At 45.3% G+C, this 22,129-nt stretch overlaps 1 protein-coding gene across 4 annotated transcripts in view; it reads right to left on the bottom strand.

Moving 5' to 3' along the window:
• The window catches only part of STIM1 (stromal interaction molecule 1), a 185,567-nt gene extending 163,968 nt beyond the window's left edge, over window positions 1-21,599 (bottom strand). For 2 of the 4 annotated variants that reach the window (XM_006937020.5, XM_019811914.3), the window contains exon 1: window positions 20,816-21,598. In XM_006937020.5, coding sequence (XP_006937082.1) covers window positions 20,816-20,954 — 139 coding nt within the window. In that variant the 5' untranslated portion in view covers window positions 20,955-21,598. Of the gene's footprint in view, window positions 1-20,815 lie in introns of all 4 variants that reach the window. The other 2 variants (XM_045038805.1, XM_003992783.6) reach the window with 2 other exon arrangements.
• Window positions 21,600-22,129: the final 530 nt, after the last annotated feature.

Here is a 22,129-nt window from a genome sequence, read left to right as displayed (position 1 = left end):
GACAGGACTGAAGGATGATGGCAGAATAAGTGTGTAGCCAGGGCAAAGGGGGTGAAGCAGCAGGACAGCAGCAGTGCTGGATCAGATGCTGTGTGCTGGGAGGGCAGGGAGGACACAGTGGGTAGTTAGGTAAGGCCAGACTGTGGAGAGAAGACAGGCCAAGGGCAGGATGCAGTTGGCCACAGGGAGCAATAGGAGAGAGTAGAGCTGGATTTCACAGCAAACACTTACTGAGCACTAACAATGTGGTAGGCACTAGCATACCTTATGGAGATACTGGGAGAGATAAAGACATGAACCGTGCTTTCATGACTGTGCACTGGTGTCCTAGCTCTTCTGTCTGCAGTGACGTGAACATCAAGGAACAAGCTTTATAATCACAGGAGTCTGGATTCAAATCCCTGCACTGCTATTGCTAGATGAGTGGCGTTCATGAAGTAACCAAAGCTAATTTCCACTTTCCTCATTTGCAACACAGAAATAATAAGAATCTTTCATGGGATGGTAGTGAGTACTAAATTATATAAAGTACATTAAAGAAAGAGAATTGGTGTGTGCCTTCCCAACATACAACAGATGATATCTATTACCATTATCATTTACTGCCACTGTGACCTTGAAAAGTTGCTTACCCTCTCTGGGCTTCACTTTCCCTCATCAGTAAACTTCACAAGCTTGTTGTGAAGATTAAAGGAAATAACTGATCTAAAGCACCTAGCAGGAGGCATCAGCTCAGCAAAGTTCCCTTTTCTTCCCTTATCTCCTTTCCTTAACCCTCCTCCCTTTCCCTTTTCTCAGGCCCACATTTGAGATCTCCCTTGTGACAATGCTCAGCTCCAGAAGGAGGGCACTGAGGACATAGCTAGGGCACGTGCTGACTCCAGAAGTCAGCAGGCTCACTGAACCCCCAAACTAACTTACCCAGTGCCTGACCACTCCCATCCGGGAAGATACTCTTTACCCACTTCTTGCCAAGTGGCTCCAATTCACAAGCAAGAAGCCCTTTCTACCTGATGGCCTGACAATTTCTCCCAAGAAACCAAACCAGAAGAGAAAGCCCTGAAGTCTAAAATGATGATGAAAGACAGGAGAGTGGTATTTGCAGTGTCTTAAAACCATACGATAAAAGGGAGCATGCTGGGCACCCTCACCTAGGGGCAGATAGATCCCACGGGCATTGTGCACCTATGACAAGAGAAGGCAAACCTGTGGCAATTTCCAAAGGTCCCGGGAATGTCTCAGAACAAGGCCCTCAGCCTGCTGGAGTCACTCAGGCATGAGGAAAAAATTAGGTTTTCACTAGTAAAGGTCAACTCATAAATACCTGATTAACCCAAGCAAACATGCTCTGCTCCAAGTCCTGGGAGAATTTACAACTGATCCAGAACAGAAGTCAAGCTGAGTACACGCTTTCAAAGCTATAACTAACAATTATCGAGGTGGGGCATGGCGGAGGGGGTGACGGCTGGCTATAAAAGCCTAATCCAAATCAGGTGAGTCCAGACTCTCCAGTGGAAGCTGCTTTTTCTGCAAACAGCCTCTGCATAAACCTGTAGCACCAAAGTTACCTTGCCTTGAGAGATAAGAGCCAGCCTTCCCACCAAGACCATGGGAAATGCAGAGAAGCAAAACATATTAATTCTAACATCCTTGCTCAATCCCAGGGAATGCCTTTTGTGAAGAAATAACACCAGTAACTCTCATCTTATGCATTAGGAAGATATGGTCACACCAAACGTCTGAAGCCACTGGCTACGCTTCCCCAAGAAGATGTGCTTTTGCCCCTGTGCTTCCATCACACTTTGTAAATCAGGAAGGGAAAATCATCTTTCATAGAGCACTTACTAGAATTTCTACAAAATTTGTTAAATTTTTAAATTTTTTTTTAATGTTTATTCATTTTTGAGAGAGAGAGAGAGAGAGAGAGAGAGAGAGCAGGAGCAGGGGAGGGGCAGAGAGAGAGGAAGAGAGAGAATCCCAAGCAGGCTCTGTGCTGTCAGCACAGAGCCAGATGCAGGGCTCGAACTCCCAAACCATGAGATCATGACATGAGCCAAAGTCAAGAGTCAGATGCTTAATCGACTGAGCCACCCACACTCCCCAAATTTTTCAATGTTTTTAATCCTCCCAATAGTCCTGTATGGTAGCTAATCATCATCTCATTTTATAAATGAAGAAACTGAGCACCAGAAAGATCAGACAAGTTGATCAGGAAAGGGGCTGGTAAAGGGCAGAGACCAAATATGAACCTAGTCTGCCTGATTCCAAAATTGTCAAAATTTTTTCGACAATTACTTATTGAGAGCTTACTATGTGCCACGCACTAATCTTGGGTGAATATACAGCAGTGTATAAGACAGGCGAGAACCCCCATCTTTACAGAGATTTCATTCCTGAACAAAGCTGCCTCCATATTTAGCACACCACATATTTAATAAGCAGATAACAGATCTCTGTATTTCTTCCCCTCTGCCAGGCAGGACTTGACAGGTATGTATTAAAGGAATGAATGTGGTCTTTGCCCTCACCTCACAAGAATTCCTCTCAGAGGCTGCCCAAACAGCATTGTTATTTATTCATCAGTTCCACATCCTTCTTCACACCTATGGCTTAAACCAAAGGCTTAAACCAAAGGCTTCCTTATAGTGGTGGCAATGAGTTGACAGAGTAGAACTTCAAAGTTTACAAAACACTTTACGTACATTATCTTATTTAATCCTCATAAACTTAAACAAGGTACATATTGTTCCCATTTCACATACAAACAGACATCAGAAAGTTTAGTTACTAGTTTCTTGGGTCCTTATACACAATTGAGAACTGCTAAAGCACAGTTCTCCCTGTCCCGAGTGTGTTCTCCTCCCCTTCGCCTAAGAACATCTTATAATCTATTCTCAACACTGGAGAAAACAAAAGGATGTCATGTTACTAACTAGACCATTCTATTTGAATAAGCGATTTCAGGTTTCCCATATTATCAAAACAGAAGAGATAAAGAAAAACCATTGCATTTCATCCTATCATGGTATTTATTTTTGATTGTTACTAATACCTTGTTACTTTTCCCATTAAAGGTGTTTTAACTGTATTTTGTTATGTTCTAATTTGCCATTTATCCCCCAAAGGACCTTTGGTATGAAACACTAAGCATATATGCTATATGTATAGAAAAAGCCCTGAAAATACTTTTATAATTTTTCCAAATTGGAGACATAATTCAACTTATGAAAATGCTTTTACAGGCTTGCCTGTTTCAGGAAAGACTTTAGCCTCTGAAGTGACACATGCCATTAGGTAAAGGTTGCAGAAAGCAGAAGCCTCAAATGCAGGTTAATAACTGAGTATGTTCTTTGCAAAAATAACCCAGCCCCAAACCTCCATCCCCTACTCCCACCCCTCTCACAGCCAACAGGTATATTCCAGCAACTAAGGCCAGGCTGAGGGCTTTGTCATTCTGCTTACTCCAGGTAGCGTTGTTCTAACTTTATCCATTGCGAGGAAACTACAAGAAAGAAACAAACTCTAAAGCCAGATGCCAAAGAAAATTACCAAAGGGAACAGATGCCTGCACTCCGGGAACCCAAAAGACATCCTACGTAAAAGGCTCTGCCGCATCTGGTAGAACATAGCACACTCTGAGCAAATCAAGAAGACTCAGACTCAGGCTTGGCCTGTTTCAGAGATCTAGCCAAGACTGCCCAAAACCTTTCCCTTTACCAGTTTGTCATAATGCCTAAAATTCTAACACTATAACTTCATTCAGTTCTCTAACAAACACATCCTGAGTGCTACCCCTTGCAGAAGTGGTAGTAGTCAAATGGGTAGGGGTGTGTGTGTGTGTGTGTGTGTGTGTGTGTGTGTGTGTGTGTCTGTATCCATGCCTCATGAATATTAGCCAGATTAGAGAGAGGGGCAGAAGGCTCTGGAAATGCAGGCCAAGAAAATAATTGTGACTACAGAAACTGAAGAAGTCTTTCTGGAGGTAGGAAATCAGCTCAGGGTGGAAGCATAGGAGGGTATAAAATCATATGTGCCTCTTTAGGAAGGTAACCAGTGGCTTTGGGAGAGACCTGGATTTGAAGTCTGGTGCAGGTGCTTGCAGGCTATAATGACGATCAGGCAAATTATTTTCCTTTCATGAGTATCTCTTCATCTGTAAAATGGACATGATGTACATTTCAAAAGACAGCTGTGTAAAACACTAGCTCCAACCTGGTGCATGGTGGGAATTAATAACTATCCTTTCTTTCTCCCTTTTTCTGGTTAGAACAGGAACACACATCAGGGAGGGATGCCCCAAGACAATGAAAATTACTTTCCAGCTAACAGAGCAAAGCCTTTTGGGGGTTAACAGAACAGAGAGTCAACCTGAAAGGACATCTCAGGAGTCAAGAGAGTAACAAATCCAAGCATACCCGGATCCAGGTCTCAGCCTATATCTCTTCCCACCACAAGACATGTGGCAACCCATTCTGGACAAACACCACATGGTTGTGCATCTAGTTAGATGAGGAAATGGAAACCCACTCCTCAGCTCCCCGCAAAGACAGCCCTGTGCCAACTTCTGGTACTAGTGCAAGGAAAGGATTGAGTCCAGCTGCCAACATTTTAATTAGTCCAACCTTAAAAGTCTATAACCACAGGAGATTAAAAGGAGCCCCCAGGGAAAGCCTCTGCCCTTCACCCGGTTCAGCCAATTAGATCTGCTCAAGTGCCCTAATTTCCAGCCCTGAATTCTTGGGGGAATCGGGCCTCACCAAGCTCTAACTCCTGGCTGAGCGTATAGGCACTCACTCAGCTCAGGAAGAGCAGTTGGGTGTGGGTTGTGAGAGAGGCAGTATCAAGTATGCCCTGAGGCCCTGACACCCTTCCAGCATCAGTAAACTAAGCCTTGCCTTCTTGCCAGGCTCCAATCCTCCACCCCAGTGTCCTACTGTGACTCATTCTCCCAGTAGCTCTACCCTAGCTGATCCACACCCAAAAAGCTAGCAAAGGCTAGTTTTGATTCTCAGTTCTGGGGTAACCTCACCCCAGTCATGCTTGTATTTTAAAGGAGATTCTCCGAAATGGAAATGACTTCAAGACTCCAAAGAATTGAGCTACATGGTAAACCAGGAGGCAAATGCGAAAACTGAGGGACGAAGGGGTAAAGTTGAAGTTAATGACAAGATGTTACACTTGAAAAACAACAAACTTTACGTTTCCCAAAGGCTCTGGCTCTTCTCCCTTGCAAGTTTTCCTGTTGTCACTGAGAGTGAAAAAGCAAGGTCATAAGGAAAAGTGAGAACCTAGGGGACATAGGGTAGTAAGGAGACGGGAATTATACAGATGACCAGACAATTCAAAGGAAAACTAATAATAAATTGCTCACATTTGTGTAAGACTTGTCACATTATTTCATAAGATCTGTACACATCAACCTTGTGAGATAGGGTCTATTAACCCCAAAATACCTGGATGGGGAAACAGAGGCCTAGAATGGTCAAGAGTATCACAACCCATGTTAATTATGACCTCTTAATTCTGACTACTTAAGTTCTTTTTTTTTTAAGTTGTATTTATTTATTTGGGAGGGGGGGCAGAGAGAGAGAATCCCAAGCTGACAGCGCTGAGCATGACGTGGGGCTTGAACCCACAAACTGTGAAATCATGACCTGAGCCAAAATTAAGAGTCAGATGTTCAACCAACAGAGCCACCTGGGTGCCCCTGGTGTTCTTTTTTATTAAAGTACATATTCCATAAAGAAAACTGTGGAGACTCAAGAGAACCAAGCTAGGAAGAGGGAAGAAAAAGAAATAAAGGTTCAAGGGAAATAAGTGAAAAGAAAATACTTTAAAACAAAGCTACAAAGGGGCACCTGAGTGGCTCAGTTGGTTAAGTGGCTGACGTCAGCTCAGGGCATGATCTCCCAGTTCGTGAGTTTGAGCCCCACATCGGGCTCTGTGCTAACAGCTCAGAGCCTGGAGCCTGCTTTGGATTCTCTGTCTCCCTCTCTCTCTCTGCCCCTCCCCTGCTCATGCTCTGTCTCTCTCTCAAAATTAAATAAACATTAAAAAAAAATTTTTTTAAAGACAAAGCTACAACACTCAGTGTTCTTTCAGTAATACATTTATTTCCCACTAGAAAAGTGGAGATACAGGACTATGGAAAACTTGGCACGTTCCCAGACCAGAAAGCCCCAAATACAAGTGGGCAGCCTAGGACAACCTAAAGTGAAAGAAGACCTTCCATGAAAAACTGTGAGTTTAAGTCTGCTCTTATTTGGCCAAAATACTCAATATATACATGGGCTCCACCCCAGTCATTATCCTGGAATAGTACCCTCACACAGCACTTAAGAGTTTTACTAAGTATCTTATCTTCCGTAGCCTCCATAAGGTAGAGATTAATATTCCTTTTTTTTTTTTTTTTGCAAATTTGGAAACTAAGGCTCAGAGAGAAAAGGGAAACTTTTCAAGATTTTATAAGCAGAAAATGGCAAAGCCTGGAGTTGAACCCAGATTTTTCTATCTCCAAGACTCTCTACTTTTCCTACAGTGAAAGCCCAGCTTTGTTAGGATGCTTAATAGCTAAAAAACAAGAAACTTAGGTTCTCAGACTCGGAATCCACCAAGGAGTCACTGTGTAACCTTAAGCAAATTATTTTATTTCTTTAGGCACCAGAGAGTTCATCTATAAAATGGACAGATCTGAAACAACTGTGTAGAGAAAAGAAGTCTTTGGTCCCTGGAGTACTGTGAAGCGTAGCGCCTTGCCCAGCACTTGAAATAGAGTCAACTACCCCCGTCATCCATCACCCCCTAGCACTGACCCTCCTTCTGACTGCCATATATTTTATGATAATGGCACCACCAGGCTCCTCATTACCCACACTCAAAACATGGCCATACCTCTGACTTTTCTCTTTCCTTCCCTCCCTCCCTCTAAACTGTAAGTCCTATTGATTCTACATCCACAATGCAGACCCTAATCCCTTCTCGTGAACAATTGCAAAGTCTCCTCTATCTGGGATTGTGTACACACTGTGAGATTAATCTTCCTGAAGCAAAGCTCAGGTCATGTCCTCCCTTGGTCAAAACCTGCAAGAACAACTTATTGACTACAAAGTGAAGTCTAAATTTTTTAGCCTGGCATTGAGGCCTTCCCTCATCTTTCCTCAATCTTTTATGCCTAATTTTATAGTACTCTCCTTCATAGATGCTACTCTCCAGCCAATCTGGACTAACTAATGTCCCCTAAAGACTACTTTTTTCTGGAGCACCTGGGTGGCTCAGTCGTTAAGCATCTGACTTCAGCTCAAGTCATGATCTCATGGTTTATGAGTCTGAGTCCCACCGAGCCCCACTTCAGGTGAACCCCACTCCTCTCTCTCTCTCTCTCTCTCTCTCTCTCTCTCTCTCTCTGCCCCTCCTGGGATTCTCTCTCCCTCACTCACCTGCACCCCTCCCTTAAAAAAAAAAAAAAAAAAAAAAACTACTTTTTCCACTCCATGCCTTTACACATGGAATGCTTGCCTCAACCTACCTTATATTTCTGCCTAAAGTACCCAAAGAGCCACTAAGCTGCTCCCACCTCCACAAAGCTTCCTTTATCTCACTTTCCAAAAGGACCATCAGTATCATTCACAGGGCACTGAACCTGGATTACCTTGCACAATAAACTATAAAATGGGGGACCCATTGTGAGGATTAAACAAGATCCCGTACTTAAAAGTATATAGCCCAGTCCTAGTACAGAGTCCTAGTACAGAGTACAGAGTACTCAATAAATAGGAGCTCTTATTATAATAAGGAAAAGTATCAATGCATATCTTAACTTCCCTATTATACACAGTACTTCTACTGGCAGGAACTGTCATATACCATATGACATACATGTTAAATGTTGCCTGAAGAAGTAAAGAAGACTACAAAGATACAGACTTTGTCCCAAAGCTTATATCCAGAAGATCTCAACCATAATGCTAGTTTGGGAAGATACAGACTGAATACACACCACTCGGTAGCAGTATACTTCACCAGGGTGATATTCCCATTCAGGATTTATAAGTGAAATACACCCTCTCATTCCCTTCCTCACCTCCAAATTCCTAATCCCGTTTCTTCCAGGGCACTTAGATGACAGAACAAACTTATGCCACTAACCATCTGGGAAACTATACATTTGTAAATCCAAATGCACCTATCTCAATTCATATAGCGGTTTCTTCCCCTCCCCACAAGTTATTAAACTAAAATAGAAACATCATTGGCCTTTGGGTCAGATAAACCTAAATTCAAATCCTGGCTTAATAACCTTGGGAAAATCACTTAAATTCTCAGAGCTACAGTCTCCCTATCTACAAAATGAGAAAAATATTCACCTTTAAGTATTGTGCAGATGTAAAACACTTAGCCCAGAGCCCAGAACACAACAGGTGCTCAATGAATAGTAGCTATCATCATCATTCTTATCATTGAAGTTATTTGAGTTGTCTTAATTACATATTTATCTCTTCCGCAATATCAAGTATGAGTTCCAGTGAACTTTGCCCTTGTCAGCAAAAGTTACTTGAAACAAACCTCCACAAGCTTGGCTACCCGGCCAACACCCATGCTCTCACACACACACACACACACACACACACACACACACACACGGACTGCATTCTAACCTGTGTATGTATTCTACCTGAAGGGCACCCGTCACCCTGGCCACTACATTTTAGATGCTGGCTCTGGGAACTTGGCAAACATGGACACATTTGTTTTAACATACACTGTAGTGATGAGAGTTCTGAGAGCTTCCTGAGAGGCCTGAGATAACCCAGAGAGGCCGAGCAGGAGCAGAGCTACCAAATCACCCTGGAGAGAGAGAATCAGAAGCATATGAGATTTGGAAGCTTGCCTGCCTCCCTGCCCGTGAGATTTCTGATCATCACCTAGGCCAGAACTCCACACAAGGCAGCCAGGAGCTCAGTGTATGTGGCTAACAGAGGCAAGGGACAGATGTGTCCTCACTGGGCCATGCTGGCAGCACAGCTGTCTCTTTTACACCTCTGCTTCCTCCACCAAGTGTCCCTAGAGGCCCTTCCCAAATGCCCTGAAGGAAAGCCGGTGTGATGTCTGCTCAGGCTGGAGTTCTCAGAGGCCCAGGGAACTCCAGAATCAGAGATAACATTTAAAAAGCCAGTCATCTTCACCAGACTATCCTACCTCCCTGCTATGCAACAAGCCCGGCAGGAAAGAAGTCTCCCTCCTCAACTCCACAAGCAGGCTAAGAAAAGCAATTAAAGTTATTCTGTTCATGTGGCTGCCTCAAGTTTGAACTGAGGTAAACCTACATGGAACCAAAAGACAGGGACAGCAGGACCCAAGGAAGCCTTGTCCACAGGTCTCTTGTTGGCCCTGTCTGAGCGCAGCCCATATGCACTCCCCCCACAGCCAGCTGCTCAGGGTAGCCACTGACGTGGCAAATAAAAACTGCTATCCACAGTCAAGGGCCAAACCATCTCCCAGAGTAACTAATAGCTGTCATTGAGCACAGCTTCAGTAGGTGCTCAATAAATAGGGATAAAGTACTAGTCTGCAAAGAAATAACGCTCACAGAACTCCTCAGAAAACCCACCATGTGAATTCTAGCCCTCATCCCAGAGCACTCTTGTCTAAACTTTTCACAGAAACTGATGTCAGTTTACTCAGAACTCTCCTTTTGTGCCTACTCAACCCAAGGATCAACTCATTGTTATCCATTCATTTATTCAACAAATGTCTATTGGACACGTACTCTCTGGCCAGCATGGTGATAGATACTAAGGATAGGTACTACGGTCAACCAAACAGACATGGCTCTTGTCCTCAAGAAAGAGGAAAATATGCAAAACAAAACAAAACAAAAAAATCAAAAACAAAAAAAAATGGCTTTAAAATCTATACAACGCTTTCGTATAAATTAACTCTCTTTTAACCTCATTTCTCAAGTAGTTTGGGTCACACAGCCAGTAAGGACTTAAGCCAGAGCCCAGTGCTCTTGCTTCTACATCAGGCTATCTCTTGCTTTAAGAGGCATGAGCAGGGTGTGAAGTGCACAGAGTACTGCAGATAGCAAGTGCTACCAGCTTGATCAGAGATGAGAAGGAACTCATGGCTAGCACTAACGTCAGGGAATACTTCACAGAGGACTGAGAGGCTAGGTAGGAAGAAAGGAGGAGAGGGAGGGGCAGTCTGAGAAGAGAGTACAAGGGCAGAAGGGAAAGTGAAAGAAAGGCAGTAGAAGGTGTGTCCTGCAGACCAGGATAAAGGAAAAAGTGTGGCTGGGCCAAGAGACAGAGAGAGGAACAGAGGAAGACGAAGTAGGCAAAATGTCCTGGGACCAGAACCCTAGGTCAGGAAGGAGACCACCACCCACAGAGGGTCTTCAGAGCCTACACCATCTCTATTCCAAGCTCCCCAGCAGAAAACAAAAGTACAACGCTGATGGCTGGTTTGAGATTTTTCTTTGCGCGGCCTCTCATGAAATAAATCTGCTCCACTCTGACAAACATTACAGGGCCATAGCCATCTCTGCACAAGTCTGCTTGCCCCAGCAAGCTGCGCCAACATAGGCAAGATTTTGTCAAATTCTCAGTGCCCAAAGAGTGCCCTTGGCACTTTCCAGGTGGCCACAAGTAACCACACAACGTTTTAGATACATTTACCCTGGCTGTGGAAGCCCCAAGTCCATACATTATGAAAGTAGCTGGGCCAAACAATGGTGAGACATGCACTAAAGCTCTCTGATGCTCCCCCTTCAGGGAGCCTGCTCTATACATCCCAAGAGACAGAGATTTCTCTTGCTCTGAACTGAGATGCCAAGGGAGTGGTACAGAATGCAGATATTAATCACCAAATGCCACAGGTATTACTGGCTCCTTTCCTTGCCTTATGTGAAAGCTCTCTAGCTGTACGGGGAAACTCCTCAGAAGCAGTGCTTGACATTGACTTTTGAATACTCCCAATTCTGCCCAGCCCAATTTCTATAAACAAAATACAATATTGTGAACCATTTTCTGGTTTTCCTCTGTGTAGGTCTCAGACCTCTAACAATCCAAACTGGCTGCACTAGGGTAGAAAGACTCCACAACAGAGTAGAAGCAGCACGTGAAGGAGAATCAGACATAATTAGATTCTAGCCTTGGCTACGACCTTTGGCAAGTTTATTCCTCTCATATGTAAAATGAGGAGTTGGGGAGAGATAGTCCTTAAAAGCCCTTCAGCTTTGACACAGTAGGATGTTAAGTCCTGGCACCTAACACCAATGTCCTAAAAGGTCAGAGTGAGTTTTCCATCTGTCATTGTATAAGTCCCAATTCAATGCCACTTGTAAGTCTAGCTCTCTGAGGCCAAGCTGGGGCAGTAAAGGCTCCAAGGTCAGTAGATGTAAAATGGGCTTCAGAACTGAAGATATCAAACAAGGAGATGGGAGGCAGGGCTAGAACCTAGGATAAAAAGCTACTTTAGGATTGGGCCTAAGACACAGGAAGAATATAGAGGAAGGGGCCATGCCAACTCTACATGTCAAAGCAAAGAAGTTATGTGTGAACCAAGAAGACATAATATCAAAGGAAGTACAGAGAGACTCCACAAAACTCTAGGAGACAAGCAAAGGAAGTCGAAGAAAAGCTAAGAGGGCATAGCACCCAGAAGCCATTGTTCCCAAGATGATGGTCCTAGGGTGATACCACAGGCATCCTCTAAGATGGCCCCAGTGATCCCATCCTTCTGGTATTCATGCCTTTGTGCAGGCCCTTCACCTTGAGTATGGACTAGACTTACTGACTTGCTTCTAACAAATAGAATATGGCAGAAGCCATGAAACATCAACTGCAAGACTAGGCAGTAAAAAAACTGTCATTTCCATCTTCAGCACTCCCTCTTGGATCACTTGTCCTGGGGGAAACCAACTGCCACGTCATGAAGCAGCTCAATGGAAAGGTCCCTGTAGCAAGGGACCAAGGTCTGCAAACACGTAAATTAACTTGCAAATGCTCTCCCCCCAAATGAACCGTCAGCCGCAGCCCAACAATTTGATGCAACCTCATGAGAGACCTTAAGCCAGAGGCACCCAGCTAAGTGACACCCACATTCCGAACCCACAGAAACCATGAGATAATAAATGTTTACTATTTTAAGCCTCTAAGTTTGGGGATAATTTGTTATGCACCATTACAGGTGGGGACCAGACCCATCTGGTCAGCCATTTCAAGTCTGCAGGTGGGGCTGGGGAAGTGGTTACACCCAATAAAAGGAAGGGGGTATGGGCCGGAAATAAAGTCAAATACCAGCATCCAGATTCTATCAACAGCTTCCCTCAGCCTAGAATAAACCCTGAATAAAAGACTAGTTTGGCCACACCCTGAGCCTATACACATTTGATGGGTACACCTCAGGGTAAACAATGGATCTCCAGCAGGTTCAGGGTAGCGACTACCCTTAGGGAGGCGACACCATGAGTAGATACCTGGATTCTGACTGAGGCTTTTCAGTCCCCAACTATCCCTACTTACGTAGTACTTTAGAGTTTATGAAGCCTTTTCACTATAGAAGTCATCTCACTTGATCCTCACTAGAAATCTGTTCACTAAGGTTATTTATTCTCTTTCTACAAATGAAAAAACTAAGGCTGAAAGAGATGAGATGACCTGCCCTCCACTAGATCCACAGCTAGCAAGGAAAGGAGCTGGAATTCTAAAGTCCCCCTAAATCCAGATATTTATGTCTGATGGCTGTGGCCAACTCAGACCCTTCTGCAAAGCCGAGACAATCCTCTCACTCTACATCTAGGCTTCTATCCAGCCCCACCCACTCACTTGCCAACCCTCTCCTCCCCACTCCACATGGGTCCTTGTGGAGTTAGACAGTTTCCCAGCTACTCTTAACTGCATTCTCTTGTTAAGGACTGCAATGATAAGAGTCTGGTGCCTTTAAAATCCTACACAAAGTTCTTCCAGGTGAAATGAGGCCATTACTGGACCCAAACTGATCTAGATGATTTTTCCTAACAGAGACAAAGAGTGAGAAATTCTAAAACAGTGAACTTTCTAAGTAAGTGAAGCTTATTTCTTCAATGTTAGCTAACCCTTTCCAAGGAAAATTTTTTCAACTTCTAACCAGCTTAGTGAACTACAGGAGAATCAGAATCAGAAAACAAATCCCCTTCAGTTTAGTTCTACAAACTTTATAAAATACAAAGTATACTACATGCCAAGCAACATGCTAGGAACTTGCTGTCCTAAGCCCCGAGGAGCTTATGGTATACTGAGGAAGGCAAGCACATACACAGAGGACTCCAACAGCATAGCATGGTTCTTAAGATTGTAGACTCCACCAGCCTCCACAGCAGTACTTTCTGATATATGACTAGACTATTCAAACACCCATGTTGATACAGCTATCACCAGGGGCGCCTGGGTAGCGCAGTCGGTTAAGCGTCCGACTTCAGCCAGGTCACGATCTCGCGGTCCGTGAGTTCGAGCCCCGCGTCAGGCTCTGGGCTGATGGCTCAGAGCCTGGAGCCTGTTTCCGATTCTGTGTCTCCCTCTCTCTCTGCCCCTCCCCCGTTCATGCTCTGTCTCTCTCTGTCCCAAAAATAAATAAATAAATAAATAAATAAATAAAACAAAGAAAAAAAAACGTTGATACAGCTATCACCAGACCACTTAGGCTAAAAGGGCTCTGAGTGTCAGATCAGTGAGGAAAACATCAACAGGTATTATGTTCTGATGAAAGAAAGAAAGAAAAGAAAAGAAAAGAAAGAAAACAGTAAAGGCTTAGAACACAGATCCCCAGAGTTATACTTCTGATCCTGTCAGAACTATATAGGACCAAGAACACAAGTTTCTCAGCTGTAAATTTGTCACCTTTAAAAAGGGCATAATAAAAATAAATAAATTAATTAATTAATTAAAAAATAAAAAAAATAAAAAGGGCATAATAATAAAAACAGTCCTACCAACTTCCAAAGTTGAGGATAAAATAAAATAGATTATAAAGGAATGAACAGTTCTGAGCATGGATGAAAATATCAAGTACCCTGGGTGAGCAGCACCCCCAAAGATTGAGGAAAAGCCAAGAATGTGATGGTTTGAAAGGAAGAGAGAAATTAGGAGCCATTCAAACAGGCCCAGATTCCACTTTTTCCAACAAACTTTAAAATAGGTTTTAGGGCTAGGCACAATAAAAACAGAAATGAATAAAGGACAACCCCTCCTCCCTTCTTCCACAGAGCTTACACTTGGGAGAGAGCAAACATATACAATGTGTTATGTGCTACATTAGAAATTTATACAAAGTGTCCTGGGGGTAATAAAGAAAGTTCTGTATTGTTATTACTTTATTTCTTAAACTGTGTCCTGGGCACATGGTATGTAATGTATTATTCTTTATAGTTTGTTATATATCTTAAATATTTCATATTTTTTAATGTTTATTTATTTTTGAGAGAGAGACAGACAAAGCGCAAGCAGGGGAGGGGCAAGGAGAGGGAAGGGATACAGGCTCCAGGCTTCAAGCTGTCAGCACAGAGCCCAACACAGGTCTTGAACCCACAAACCACGAGATCCTGACCTGAGCTGAAGTTGGATATTCAACCAACTGAGTCACCCAGGTGCCCCAAAATATTTCGTATTTTTTATCAGCAGTAACCAGAGAGAGAGAGAGAGAGAGAGAGAGAGAGAGAGAAAGAAAGGAGAAAGAAAGAAAGAAAGAAAGAAAGAAAGAAAGAAAGAAAGAAAGAAAGAAAGAAAGAAAGAAAGAAAGAAAGAAAGAAAGGGAAAGTTCTGTTGGAAGCCCAGTTTGGTGTCTTTCTCTCTCCCTAGAAGTCTAACAGCCAGAGCTGCTGGGTTTCCTGGAGTATCATTATTTCCCATAAAGGGAAACGTACCACAGCATGCCCGTGAAGTCATTAAGCAACGTATCTCCAAGTTACTCAGCAGGAAATGAGGGGCCTCTTTGTGCTCAAAACCCAAGTCCTGTGGAGCCCTAGGAAACCATTCCCCTCAACAAGACCTTGTCCCTTCCTTGCCAGAGAACAGGCGTTCTTAACATGAAGGCCCCACATTCCTAAGGAGACCATGGACAGAATTCAGAGGGGACTGTGAATTTGGATGGAAAGGAAATTACATCTTTATTTCCAATATTCTTTTACTGAAAGTTAATATTTCCTTCTATTATATATTATGGGCAACCAACCACAGTATTACCAACAGGACCTATGATTTTGTCACCAAAAGAAATGATAGACACTTTCACATTACATTACACTGTTGTAGGCATCTCAAAATATTATTTACACTCATCATTATTTCAAAATTATGGTAGTTCTTAGCTCTGCCGCTAGATTACATCTGAGCGCAATCTTCTGTCTACAGGCCCTCATGCGAGGTAACTGGCCAAGTATGAAGCAACTCTGCCCAGTTATTGTTCAGCCAGCCGCCAAACAGTGAGACTCCATGTGCTCACCCTGGTGACCCAGACATCTACAATGACCCCTTTCCTCCAGCCTTCCCCAAGTCAAGACCACTACTCCCTCCTCGTTCCCTTCTGCCTCTACCCAACTCTTCCTTCCAGGAAGCCCTCCCCAGCCACCTCAGCCTAGCCCAACCCACACACAGCTCTCTTAATCCTTAGCCTACAGTGTCTACACTGCCTGGATTTTTGCTTCATTAAGCCTGTGCTTTATGCTACATTTAATATTCTCTAAATAAATATTCCCACCCCTACCCCCCAGACTTAGACTTCTTTGGTAGCCCTGTCTCTTTTATTATGCAAAGCAAGCAGTAAGCACTCGATATGGGCTTGCGGATTGAATAACCAATTAAGTCAGGGTCCTTGACTCGATTGTCTTCATCTAGTTCCACCAGTAACCCACTGTGAAACTTTGGTTTGATGCTTCTCTGGATGTCAGTTTCCTCGTTTGTAAAAATAAGTGGGTTGAACTAACTGATGTTTCCACCTCTTAACTTCTGAATTAGGCAACCACTTTTTATCTCCCAAGATCTGAGAAAAAATTATGGGGGAAACCGAAATGCCTCCCCCAGCTCTCCCAGGCACTGTTAGTCACTTGCTCCTCTGGGCTTCCCACACTCTTTTGTGTGTATATACAATACCTCTATCACAGCATTTATCACAAGTTGTGAGAGAGTGTGTAACCTAAGGGCTGAGGTGAAGGCAGGGAGAAGAGTCAGGCTGCCTGGATTCAAATACTGGATCTACTTCCCACTCACTGTATAACTTTGGGCAAGTTACTTAACCTCTTTATGATTCCATTTCCTCAAATATAAAACAGGGCTAATACTTAGCACAGCAGATCACATAAGAAATAAATGAAACAAAGTGTTTGGAATAATGCCTGCCACACACTAAGAACTCACAAAGGCTAGTTGCTATTATTGCTGCTGTTATTAATGTCTTACTAGGCACTGAGTTGCTACTTCAGCTGGATCTCTGTCCTCCTCCTATTCTCCAAACAGCACTCTGCTTATGCTTTCTCTTGCAGCACCCACCACACAATATATTTATTTATGGATTTATTTCCTATTTCCCCACTAGACTGACTGTAAACTCCTTGAGGGCAGAGAACGTGTCTGTTTTGTTCATCCTTAAATTCCCACCACCAAACATAGTGTGTGGTCCAGAGAAGACACTCAAATATTTGTTGAATAAATAGCACACGACCTGCCACTGTTTGGGGTTTGCTGGATAAATTAACCTAGCTAAGAGGTGATTGTCAAAGCCAAGGTATGGATGCAGATGATGTCCTAGCTGCCCCAGGATTAATGTGACCCTCTCTCAGCCCCAATATTAGCCTCAGCCAAGTTCCACCCACCTGCTCTTGGCCCCAGTCCAGTTCCGGGAGCTACCCTCAGCTAAAATTAGCATAGCCACCAAGATGGCCAGGCCATTTATAGCCTCGGAGGCAGCAGCAACTAGCCGGGTGGGCAGGCAGAGTTCTGCCTTCCCACTACCATCAGGAATTGATTGAGAAACCAGCCTGCAGTCCACAAACTGCCTAGATGCCTATCCTGCAAGGCCCTGTTGTGGCTATAATGAGTCACACCACAGTTCCTGATCAGAGACCCTCAGTATCTCCAACACTGGCAGTCACAACCTGACTCACCTAGGATCCCCCCACAAACATTCTACAGAAAACATTTTGAGTTTCTGGAAGCAATGAGCCCAGAGTGTATGGGAAGTTCCAAGCATCAGTTCCAGGACAGCTTCAGAAATACAGTCCCCAGGGTAGCACTCTGATGCACATATCTTTACTGAGAAAGTGACTTAGCACAGCTGGGTGTGCAGGCATCAGAGAGTCAGAGGTGACAAGAAAGGCCTCCCTACTGTCCAATGAGAGAGCCTCATAGCAGAGCACCTGCCTTCACTGAAGGAATAGGACTTTCAGATAAACATATACATCCCACAAGAGAAAAAAATCCAATTCTCTGGCCCCTGCAGAAGATCTGGATCTCAGCTACAGTCACCAGGGCCTGCCTAAATAATTCACCAGGAAGAAAGTAACATTCTCTCAGCCCTGCCTAGCACTCCTTTAACAAAGCAGAGCCAAAGAAGATGGAAGAAATCTAAAACTTGTCTAAAGACTGCACAGAACCAGTTTCTTCATCTATAAAATAGGGGATAATACCACCTGCCATGCATTCTAGTAGGCTATTATGAGACTTTTACAGGAAAAATAGCTGTGTAATTGTAAAATATAAACTGTAGAGAGCAAGGGACACTTGGCTGGCTCAGTCAGTAGACATATGACTCTTGATCTTGGACTCTTAGGTTCAAGTCCTACATTGGGTATATAGATTACTTAAAAATTAAAAAAATCTTGGGGTGCCTAGGTGGCTCAGTCGGTTAAGCATCCGACTTTGGCTCAGGTTACAATCTAACGGTCCATGGGTTCAAGCCTCACATTAGGCTCTGTGCTGACAGCTCAGAGCCTGGAGCCTGCTTCAGATTCTGTGTCTCCCTCTCTCTCAGCCCATCCCCGACTCATGCTCTCTTTCCATCTCTCAAAAATGAATACACATTAAAAAAAATTTAATGAATAAGTTAATCAGTTAATATATATATATATATATATATATATATATATATATATATATATGTATATATATATATATATATATAAATTTGGGGCACCTGGGTGGCTCAGTCAGTTAAGCATCCAACTCTTGATTTTGACTCAGGTCATGATCTCAACGTTTGTAAGATTCAGCCCCACGTCAGGCTCTGCACTGACATCACAGAGCCTGCTTAGGATACTCTCTCTCCCCTTCTCTCTGACCCTCTCCCGCTCATTCTCACTCTCTCTCAAAATAAATAAACATTCTAAAAAAATAAATAAAAATAAACTGTAGAGAACACATAAATTGACTAGGTATGCTGAGTCTGATTAGAGAAATGGCAAGCTTACAGACAAGTAAAATTCCTGTGTTCTAAGAATACATGGGGACTGGAAAAGCTAGGAGAGTGCCTGGCTGCATAGAAAGCTTCTCCTCAAATCCTTTAGCAGAGTCCTGTCTATGAACCACCTCTTTGCAAAAAAATGAGTCCCTGAGTCAAAGTCCCAGACAGGCCAGGCCCAAGGGGATAAACTCCTAGAACAATAGTGCCGGGGTCCCCAGGCTCCCACAAACTATAACCATGCCCAGCACCTAGGGTATCTGTCTGAGACTTCCCTCCTTAGTATTCAGTATTATTGTGACAACAGAAACTAATTTATTTTTTTAATGTTTATTTATGTATTTTAAGTTTATTTATTTATTTTGAGAGAGAAGGGGAGAGAGAGAGAGAGAGAGAGAGAGAGAGAGAGAGAGAATCCCAGGCAGGTTCCATACCATTAGCACAAAACCCAACATGGGTCTGGATCTCAAGAACAATGAGATCATGACCTGAGCCAAAGTCGGACACTTAACCAACTGAGTCACCAGGCACCTCTATTGTTCATTAATTTTTGAGAGAGAGCGGGAGAGAGGCAGAGATAGAATCCCAAGCACGTTTTGTGCCATCAGTGCAGAGCCCAATACGGAGCTCAAACTCATGAACCACACAAGCATGACACAAGCCGCAATCCAGAGTTGGACACCCAACTGACTGAGCCACCCAGGCACCCCTAACAGAAACTAATTTCTGAACTGAGAGGAACCAAACCAAACAAGAGGCCTAAGTGATATAATCAGCATAGCCAGTCCTTTAAGATATGTTGTAAAGAGGGCTGTCCCCCTAAGCCCAAGTCATGGGGTGGTTCTGAGGGATGCTAGAATGCCTCTTACTTTAGGCAGGTGTGATCACACACGTGCACATACACACAAATCTTGATAGCAAGCTAATACCTAAAATTCAAAACTTTATCCCTTTAGCCTGTGTCTAAGATATAAAACACCCCCCCCCAAAAAAAAACTCATTTTATGCCAGGCACTCATATTTTAGGGTGAGAAAAGGACCATTTTATCAGTTATAAACAGGAATGTCACTGAAACAGCAGAGATGCTCCAGTTTGATCTACATCTGCCTACTAGTCTTTCCCTTCATAAACCCAGCAAAAAACAAGCTTTGAGCTACATTTCAGGGGCCAAGGAGACAGCATATGGAGAAAGAGGTTTAATATATGAGAAAGACCTATCTTCAAAATAACAGCCTAGGTGCTATGCTTGGACACAGGACAATCCTGACCTCAATTGGAACTCAGCCCTTCAGATATCTGGAATCACACTCACCCGAATCAAAGAAGTTAAAAAAGGGAGTTTTCCAACAAAGAATCTATCACCAAAGCCATCATCTGGATCCATCCATGAAACTTCCCAGCCACCATGACCTATGTTTCCTTTTCCTCCTTGTATCAATGGGTATCCATTGAGCAGTCCCCTCGTTTAAGCTTGCCTACCTTCATCAAGAACTCAGCTATAAACCCTCCCCACTCTGCACCCCACTACTTTGGATAGATCACAATAACAGAGTGCGAGAAATGGGGAAAGAAAACGGAATTCCTTCTAAGCCTTGTGTAAAACAAATGAATTTTACAAAAGTACTCTTTCCTTCTGCAACAGAACACCAAAGCTCCCGATATCTGACAAGTCTCCATGATTTGCATAAGGAAAAACAGATCAAACATGTTATAGAATCCCTACCCTGATCAGTCAGAAGAAACAGAATACATCAACAAGTGGTCCCAGAAATCATACCATACCTATGATAAGAAAAAGCCATTTAACTCCCTCGTGGTAAGTGGGATTCTAAGGAACTATGTGGATATTTCAAATGGGATAGCTAAAGACAGAAGATTACCTAAGGGAAGGGTGGGACTAACTTTCCCACGCTTGTTGGAACAGAAAGACACACCTCAACACCAAGCTATAGGGCAAGAGGGCTGGCCCAGCCCTGACTTTCCCTGCCCAACCCAAGTGGCCTCAACCTCCCCTGTGCTGCCAAGTGCTGAAACTGGCCAAGAGCAATAGACTTATCATCTGCCCAAACCATTCTTCCTGACAAGTAGTCCTGAGAAAGGGTCCTGGCTTGATAAACCGAAAGGCCAAGGTGCCCCAAAGGCCAGCCTCTTCTGGTTACCGACAAAAGACATCCTGGGGAGGGAGGAGGAAAGTTGTTCACGAGAGACAGAAACATTAGCCGTGGCTCCTGAACAGAAAGAACTCCTTGGGTTACTGAGAACAGACAGTGCCATGTGTGGGTCCTCCATCAACTTCTATGTAGAAACCTAAGGTTCCACCTGCCCACTCAGGCACCTCAGTTCTGAGTCAACGCCCCCAGCCCAGTCCAGCCCATGGCAAGGCCTTACCTGCTGCAGTGGACTCCTCAGAACTAGCCCCTGAGCCGGTTCCTGTACCCTTCTCGCTGTGGCTATGGCTGAGGCTCTGGCCGTGATGCAGGAGGAGCCCCCAGAGGAGCCACAGGGCAACACGGGCGCACACATCCATGACTCTAGGTCTCAGTCAACATGCGCCTGATGTGGACACCTCGGGATCCCAGAGGCAAAGCCGGGAGCCCAGAAGTATAGCCGACAGTCCTGGAACCCCAGGCAAGATGCCCTCGAGGCGCCGCAGCTGTCCAGCCACCCGCCGGCCTGCCTCCTCCGACAGCCAAAGGTCAAGTGCTCCAAGTTTGGGCGCGGGAGGAGGGCGGGTGCCTCCGGTCCAACAGTGGGTCCGCCGGAGCTGCGGCGGCCTGAGCGCCGGGTCTGCTCCGGCCGCTTCCGGAGAGTTTGGACAGGGTGGCTGCGGGGCCGCTGTCAGCTCCGCAGCGGGCTACACCTCTGCGGGAGGGGGGCGGACGGGCGGGATCCCCCGCGGACACCGGAGTGGGGGAGGGAGGGAAGGAAGGGGAAGAGGGGGGCACCTGGCCTCGCCCCGCCGAGTAGCCGCGAGCAGCACAGGCTGGGAGAGGGCGTGCAACTCGCAGGTCCCCGCGGGCGCGGGCGGCTCCGGGATCCCAGGCCTCCTAGGCCGAGGTCAGCGCCCCCGCCCAGTCCCGTGCCCAGGCGAGCGGCGGTGCCCAGGTTCAGCCGGCGGACGCGCACTCGCCAGGCCCGGGACAGCGGCTCCCCGGCAGGCTGGCGGGCGGCGCGGGGCGGGCCCGGGGCGGGCGGGGGCGTGCTCTCCTGCAGGCCCGCCCCGCGCCGCCCGGCCCCCAGCGAAACCCGGCCCGCCCCAGCGCCGGGCTTATCCCGGAATAACCTGTTGGAAGCTGCTGCCGGGTGCCCCCAGCCCGCGGTTGGCTTCCCCAGACCCCGGCCCGCCCTAGTCTCTGCCAGGACACTCCTCCCGCACCAATGGTCCGGTCCCGACCTCCCCTTCCCTCACGGGAGTCTCTCCCGCTCTAACCGCCCGCGGTTGGGCTGGCGGGCCACGGACACGCAGTTGCTCAGGTAACCCAGGCCTGCGGCGACGGCGACAGTAACTGCCCTGCCCGTGTCTCCGGGCCTCGGTGATGCTCCAGTCGCCTCAGCTCTAGAGCGGGGTTGGACAGAGGCCCCTGGCACAATGATCGCAGTCCCGGGCTGCCTAAAGCGACAACGGCCTGGCACTGTTGGGCCGGGGGCACGCTCCCAGCCCCCACCCTGGACCCGCTTTCAGGCTCCGCCCGCCCGCCGCAC

The sequence above is a fragment of the Felis catus genome, chromosome D1, assembly GCF_018350175.1.
Source record: "Felis catus isolate Fca126 chromosome D1, F.catus_Fca126_mat1.0, whole genome shotgun sequence".
NCBI classification, from domain to species: Eukaryota; Metazoa; Chordata; class Mammalia; order Carnivora; family Felidae; genus Felis; species Felis catus.
This window is presented reverse-complemented; position numbering and strand designations above follow the sequence as displayed.